General features: G+C 48.8%; 1 protein-coding gene across 1 annotated transcript in view; it reads right to left on the bottom strand.

Moving 5' to 3' along the window:
• LOC125955391 (anoctamin-5) overlaps positions 1-5,684 on the bottom strand; it is an 8,188-nt gene extending 2,504 nt beyond the window's left edge. Inside the window, exons 1-6 of the mRNA XM_049686526.1 lie at positions 5,283-5,684; positions 2,609-3,201; positions 2,148-2,352; positions 1,962-2,066; positions 1,082-1,387; positions 62-1,015 (exon numbers count right to left, since the gene is read on the bottom strand). Coding sequence (XP_049542483.1) covers positions 62-1,015; positions 1,082-1,387; positions 1,962-2,066; positions 2,148-2,352; positions 2,609-3,201; positions 5,283-5,684 — 2,565 coding nt within the window. The remainder of the gene's footprint in view (positions 1-61; positions 1,016-1,081; positions 1,388-1,961; positions 2,067-2,147; positions 2,353-2,608; positions 3,202-5,282) is intronic.
• Positions 5,685-7,500: the final 1,816 nt, after the last annotated feature.

Below are 7,500 nucleotides of genomic sequence, written 5' to 3'. Positions count from 1 at the left end.
CGCCAATTTGATTATCGAAGGGCGAACTAATCGGCGGTCTAGGATAGGATCCACTACCTACCATAAACAGTACGGCACTCGATGTCATGATAAACCGCAAGGCTCGGGTCCACGTGGGCATGTACGGTTCCTTCTCACGCGTCACCGGATTGATGCGGAACGTTTTGACGGTCGTTTCGAACTCTGGCCGCATGTCTTCCTCGTTTTCAATGTTCTGTAGATCCCATTCCCACACCAGCACCGATTGTTTGCGTTTCCAAAGCTCTAGGAAGGTGGTGGCCCAGAACGACATGAAGATGGCGAAAAACACGGTCGACGGATTGTCGAATAGGTAGGTGAGCTGTGCGAAGAAGCACGAGTCGTGTAGCTGCTGATAGCTGCAGGCTTGATCGCACAGTGGACAGAGGACGATCTTGCCCGGTCCATTCACATCACAGATTTCCTTCGTCGGTATGTTATCACTCGAATCCATCGACGCCAGTCCGTACAGAAAGCAGAACAACCCGACGATGGCCGGTGCGTACAGCATCTTCGTGTAGAAACCGAGCCAACAGAAGTACAGCCCGATCTTATCGCCGAAGTACTTCCGCACCAAACAGAGCGGTTGCTTTTTGTACCACTTGATTGGTCGGGCCCACTCCAGGTAGAGCAGACGGCGATCGAACAGTGCTCCGGATGAGTGGTCCCGGTCGTAGCGTCCCTCGTGCAGTGGAAAACAGGCCAGATAGGTACCATCGTTCAGGAGCCGTCGAATGCCAACGTTGTTCACTTTCTCCGTTTCATCGAATCGCGTTCGCATCAGGATCTGCATCACAATCTGGCTGCGCTGTGCGCTCGTGTAGGATGTGCAGCGATCCTTCACAATGAACTGCTCCTCCGGATTACCGCTCGCCGTGGCCGAGTAGAACGAGGGTTCCTTCTCGATGCGTCCATGATTGTACTCGGTCATCGACACGAGCCGGTTCCAGTATCCTAGGATTTTGTTTTGCTGACGACGCAGTGCCGTTTCCTCTTCCTGGCAAATAATGTAAATGCGCTTCAATCCGGGTCAGAAACTGGTTTACCACCGACCGAGACTTACCTTTACGCTGATGGTGATGAAGCGCTTGACCGGTAGCTTCAGATTCATTACCTCCGCGTACCGTGACTCCGTACGCCACGGTATGTGAATCTTCACAAAGTACGTTTTACCATCGAATGCCTGCGCCTTATCTTCCACCTCGATTTCCAGCCCTTCGCGGACGAGATTTTCGTGAAAGAGCTTCCGCTGATGGCGCTTCAGGGCTTCCTCCTCGGTCATCACTCCTTGATCGTCCTCCTCGTAGCATAACATCATGTCGATTTTTCGTCTACCATCACGAAACATTAGCGACTCCGGGTCCAAACCCTGTTGCAGTGAGGAGATATGGAAAGTACAGGATGAGTAGTGTAGAGTGCGTTGGATTAAAATTAACGTTGAGCGCTACGTTTGACCTTGAAGAAGCCCTCGCCCGCTAAATATTGTACTAATCGTGCTGCTCTATGTAAGTGTAGCACTAAGATATTGAGGAGATTATAGTGGCACCACTCTCCCGCCGGGGGGAATGATGACGTATTAATACCCAAAAATACCTCACTCGAATCGAATGTTCTTAGCCACCTAGGTGGTGCTATTTCCATTTTTCCAATGAATCTATTCTTAGTAGCTTTCTGTCGCAACCTAATGAATGACCAGCACGTGGCCCTTTTTTCGAAGAATACTCGTCAGCTAATAATTAGTTGAAAATTAAGATCATCCAAATTTCCATGGCGAATGTGTTTTAGTCGTACAATTACTATTTATAGACGGAATCGTAAAGGATTATTGGAGATTTATAACTTCGCTATCGGTCAGCTATCAACACCGCAAAAGAACAATCATTAGGCAACTTATTACCCAGATTTTTCTACTTAATATATCAACTTCAGCGCGATAGTCCTACCTCTTTGTCTTGCTGGCTCGAGCGGCGTGTATCCTGTGACTGGTCAGACGCTTTCCGTAGCTTCAGCAAGTTGCGCAGACTGCTTCTACCGAGGGAACTGTTTTTCTCCGGCATCGTATTCCCATCGGTCGTCACCGATCCGATGGAGGAGTGCTCACAGTTCGGAAAACCGGAAACACCTGCCACTGTTTCGCTTGTCTGGCGCTCCGGGCCCGAGATCACCGTCAGTAGCTTTGTCGAGGACCGACGCCTCTCATTGATCATGCTCGCCGTACTGGAGTTGAAGCTTTTGTTAAACTCCGACACGATATCCGGCGTATCCATCGGGGTACCGGGGATGTTCTCGCTCGCACTGATCTTCGGACCGAACAGACTGCTGTAAAGATCGGGACTGGGGATGTGTATTTCGCTTGAGTTAATACAACAAAACATCAAAACACTGTCGGCCAATTGGTATCCAGCGGGGCTCTCCCAGGGAGGCCAATGTGTGATTGTGAGCAGTCCAGAGCCCATTTGCCACCATCGAGGATCTCTCGACCCTTCTTTTGCTGTTGAAAATTTTGTGTTTAACAGTGCTACTAACATTGACTCTACACAGAACAGAACAGAAAAAAGAAACATACGGATACGCCTTGGAAGCGTCTTACCTACGAACTGGTTCTTCACTAGCGTAATTTGTGGAACTCTCCTCTCGCGATAGCCTATCCTCGGTCTGGAGCCACTTCTCGACCGGTGTCTTTAGCAGTGGGCTCTCCATGATGTCCTCCAGCTGAGGAAGCTTATCCAGAAACTCAGCATTTGCCGGACTGACCGTCCCTAGACCCCCATTAACCATCGCTGGCACCGCATGCTGACTGGCAGCAAGCTCCGTATCGATCGTCAGTTCCAGCGTGGGTGCCGATGGTACGGTAGACCCGGGCGATGCTGTACTGTCCTGTGAGGTGGACTGCTCAAGCCGGGCCGAGCTGCTCTCCTTGGCCACCGTCGAACGGTGGTTGCCGTATTTTGTCTTACCCTGATTGACCACGGTGTCACTGCCAACGACTGTGACGCCCACCGGTGCCATCGGGAAGCAGCCGAAACAGTCGGAAGAAGGTGAAGCCTCGTGATGATCGTGCTGGTGCCGGGTGGCTCCAGTATTGTTCGCTGAGCCCGCCCGGTTCACTTGGTTGTGGTGATTATTAATAGCTCTCAAATTGTCGGTACTGTGGCGCATCAATGCTTGATGTTGCTGTTTCATCTGTGTAGGGGGAGAGAGTGAGAGAGAGGGGGAAATGGGAGATTGATATTACGTATCGTGGCAATTACGGTGCGTGTCCGATGCACGTCATTATTCTGTGCTTCAGATATGGAGGACATGGAAATGGAAATACCCTAGAGTGTTCAATGACTATCGTTGAGTATTTGTCGGTTGAACTGTCCTCAGACACGACAAATACTATTCTCTCTCTCGAAGTTCTTGATCATGCAAATGTATGAGTCTCTTGCGAACACATTTTATATAGATACAGTGTGCGAAAACCCTTACACAATTGCCTTATACCAACAGAGGCCACAGAAAATCACTGAGTGTGGCAGTCACTAAGCTAACTGATTTTTTATCGGCATTAGCATAACCGTTTCGGTACCTCAGCGGTTCGGGGATCTCCGGGAATCATAAATATGCATCCACGAGAAAAGAAGCAAGTATTAAAAATAGTCGACCCTATTTCGGTAGTCGACACAGTTCCCGCATTCTTGTGTGTACTTTTATAAGCCACAATTGACAATCACGCAATCCTTTCGTCGGTTATTGGCAATGTTAGAGACCCCGTTCCGTCCCAAAGCGAAGGCAAGCGGCTGTAACCACACTCTCAATTAGTAGCTTTCGGGGTGTTCCATGGTGCCGCGTATTCGTGCCGTTACTGCTTTTGTGGGGGGGGTTTCGTGCCGGAATATGTACGTCGATTACGAACGGACCGCGTGTCCACGGTCCTGTAACTGTGGGTAATTGATGGAAAAGGGATTGCACCGGTAAGTTGAACAATTATGCTTCGGTTCCTAGCTCGAGCCCGAAACGAGGCAGGGGCTTTCAAATATTGAAGTTTCGGTTAAGTGATTGTTTTATTGTGTAAATACGTCGGGTCGAACGCTAAATTGTGTTGATTGACGATGAAACATTATGATGATTCGACTGCCTTTGAGATTACATGGCGTTCGATGGCATTAAGCATTGAAACAGATTTCAGATTACAACAGTCATTATTAGACAAATGCAACAGCAACAAACTAACAAAAAAAAAAAAAAAAACAAAAGAAATAGAAATATTCTACGCACAAAGGATGGTGAATTTAAGCATCAGTTCGTTATCACACTTTTTTCCAGCTTTTAAAGATGTCTTTATAGTTTAAAAACATAAGATTCTTATAAGATATCCACACTGGTATGAATAAGCCGATGAAAGACGATATTTTGTAAAGATTAATAACTGAAACTAAATCATGAAAAAGTAGATATAGCTCTTTAGTTTAATAAGTTTGTTGAAGGTGCAGTTGATCGAAGCTACCATTGGTTGAAGAATGGTTAGCAACGGGATCATATATCTAAGGGAGGCGGTGGATGCACGAGAGTTAGTTAGTTAGTTAAAGAGTTTGTATTAGTTAACAAGGTTAGAGTTGGTTAGGTGTGAGTCAGAGTATAATTTAGTGTGTAAGAACGTTAGAGTTAGGAATAAAAACGATAAATATCAACAAAATTTAAACAAGATTAATTGCCCAGATAACTAGTCTGTCTAAATAATTGGAAGAGAAAAGAACATTAAAAAAAGAAAATAAAGTAGATTAATGTACAGTTCAACGAGTACCAGCCAGTTAGAAAATAAATTTCAAACGCAATTAGTAAGATAATCATTCGAAGAAACTGAACAGCTTACATTGTACAAATATCCAACAAATCAAAAAGTAATGTAAAACAACACGATAGCAAACAAGTATTGCGGTTCAGTTGCATCACTGGCCATACGAAGAAGAGTGAAAAGTAGTAGAAACACGTAAGAATAGCGCATCAAAGCCCGATGGGGCGCATCGCCAACCCATATCGCCAACCAATATATTGGTTATTCAGAGAGAGGGTTAAATAAATGATAACAAGCCGTTCTATTTGCCGAATCCCAACCTGCTTCTCATCCCCCTTCACGGGGTGCATCCCCAAGGCGTACACCAATTCATTTTGAATTCAGCAAGCAGCGAATGCGAAAACCCCTTTTTCTTCCCACAATTACGCTCGGTCCACTCTCGCGGTCCATCAGTCCATCGGCTGGCCGATCGGGGATCATTACTTACCGTGACAGGATCTGGAGAGCGGGGCTCCGGTAGCGGGTGACCGGTAGTGGCATGCGAACACGAGGTACGTCTCGTGCCCCGTACCCGGCCAGTACCCGGTTGTCGGACCGTCCGCACTACCGTCCTACCGACCGGACTGGAATGGATCGTTCGGTGGCCGTGGTTATCGTCCTGCCACCGATTGGTGGTGGTGCTGTTACCGCTGTCACTGCTGACACTACTCCGTAGTCCTTGGTGGTGGTGGTGGTCCTCTTCTCGCGTGATAACACAGTTTGGTAGCAGCACATCGAACGAGGAGGAAGATACACCTGCTATCCGGCCCGGTACCGCTACCTCCTCCTCTTCCTCCTCCACGTCGGAACGTTCCTTCGTTCCTTCGCTTCGATCCGTTCCTTCGGCCATCGACGAAGCGATGACCGATGGTGGCGACGACAACGGCAACGAAAGGGTTTGCCACTGGGGAAACGAGCGTCTCCTCAAGGAGGTGATCGTTTTACCTTGTCTTCCATTAACGCTGACTTGGATCACTTGGTATCACTTCGGTGTCGTCGTCGCCGTCGTCACTGGCCGTGAAACGATTCGCGCTACAAACTACATCCTTCACTCGCTCTGCTTTTGACAGTTTTTTGTAGTTTGCGAATTCTTTAACCACTTTTACTATGTATAAGAAGTATACAGCACAACACAGTCGCAGCTACTGCCAGCTTAAAGCTGCACTCGTATGCCTGACTTCCGAGGTCCACAACCTGTGCAACCACTGCACCCAGTAGTGGTCGAGTGTACTAAACACACACACACACACACACACACACAGCACACTCACCGGTGGGCAACCGTTGCATTTACTGCATTAATCATTCACCGTGTATCGATCGGTCGAACGGAGTCTTCTGCCAACGTGGAATCCAACCGCGCGGAACTCACTGCCAGGCAGCCAGGTTTCATTATGAAACCAAATTTTTCACCACTTTTCCTCGCCAGGCCAGGATGCGTTGAATCTAGATCTGGATTACCGTATTTCGACATCCCGAATCTCTTGTTCACTTGTTGTGGAATTCACTCTCGATTGGGGTCTCGCGGTCTCGACACTCTATGCGTAACAAAAGCTTGCATTCGCACGCAAAACCTTCGGTTCTCACTTACCGTTACTGCAGGGCCCGTCTGACTGACCACTAAACGGCCAAGCGGTTCGTAAACTGTACTCGTGTGACGTAGTACACGCTTGGCAGTCCACGTGCAACTCGTTAGACCATTGCCGTGCAACTGAAGGTCCATACTCATTGTCGTCGTCGTCGTCGTTGTCGTGGTCGGTTATGGTCATCAAAACAGGACTCGACCGGACTGGGTACGTGGCGTGGCAATGCTCGACACGGTATGCTCCGTGGCGGAGCAATTAGGCCCCCTTCCTGGCGTAATGGATACCCGTACCGACGACGAAGGAGGACGATATGACCACGTTCGATACGCGAGTAAAAGTCGGTCTCGAATCGATATCGATGGCACCGACTAACACCAACACGTGATTGCTTTCGTCATCGATTCCGCACCCGGAGTGATCGAACCAGGGTCTCTAGATAGGTACGCTCGTCCTTCTCGATCCTTTTCTCGTCCTGTCTCTCTCTCTCTCTGTGTAGATAGACTACCACTGAATGGACTCGCAGTGATACCGGTGCGTGACCGCATTTCGCGTGGTCATCACCACGTGGGGCAGAGACCAGACCTCCAAAGACCGCAGACCGCGGGTTTTGCCCCTTTCTACCGGTACGGGCGCTCCAATCCGAATAGGTCACACGCGCCAACTACCACACACACGCACGTATCGATCGGATTCGATTATTCGATTCGTGAATAAGTAATGCAAGTGATTCCGTTCCTGCTACTACTGCTACCACTACGTCAACACCTAGTCTCCGGTGTCTTTTTCCATCGCGTAGAGATGCGTTTCTAGCTAAAGGTTGCACCATGGCCTCCCTGCTGCTTCCTGGCGTTCTTTTCAAATGCCACACACCCCGGGAAATGGGTTATCCGCACGGATCTACGGCAGCACACCGGAACACTGATAAGGAAGCTCCTCGGAGGGACATTTCGGAGGTCCCCGGACTAATTAACATTCAACCGCTGAGCGACCTGCTTCCAGCAAGACCTGACGAGCGAGACTGACTCGTATCGACCTCTGGTGAAGTGGGTATACCTGGCCTCAGGGGACGCCGGTGCCATG

Source organism: Anopheles darlingi, chromosome 3 (genome assembly GCF_943734745.1).
Source record: "Anopheles darlingi chromosome 3, idAnoDarlMG_H_01, whole genome shotgun sequence".
Taxonomy (NCBI): Eukaryota; Metazoa; Arthropoda; class Insecta; order Diptera; family Culicidae; genus Anopheles; species Anopheles darlingi.
This window is presented reverse-complemented; position numbering and strand designations above follow the sequence as displayed.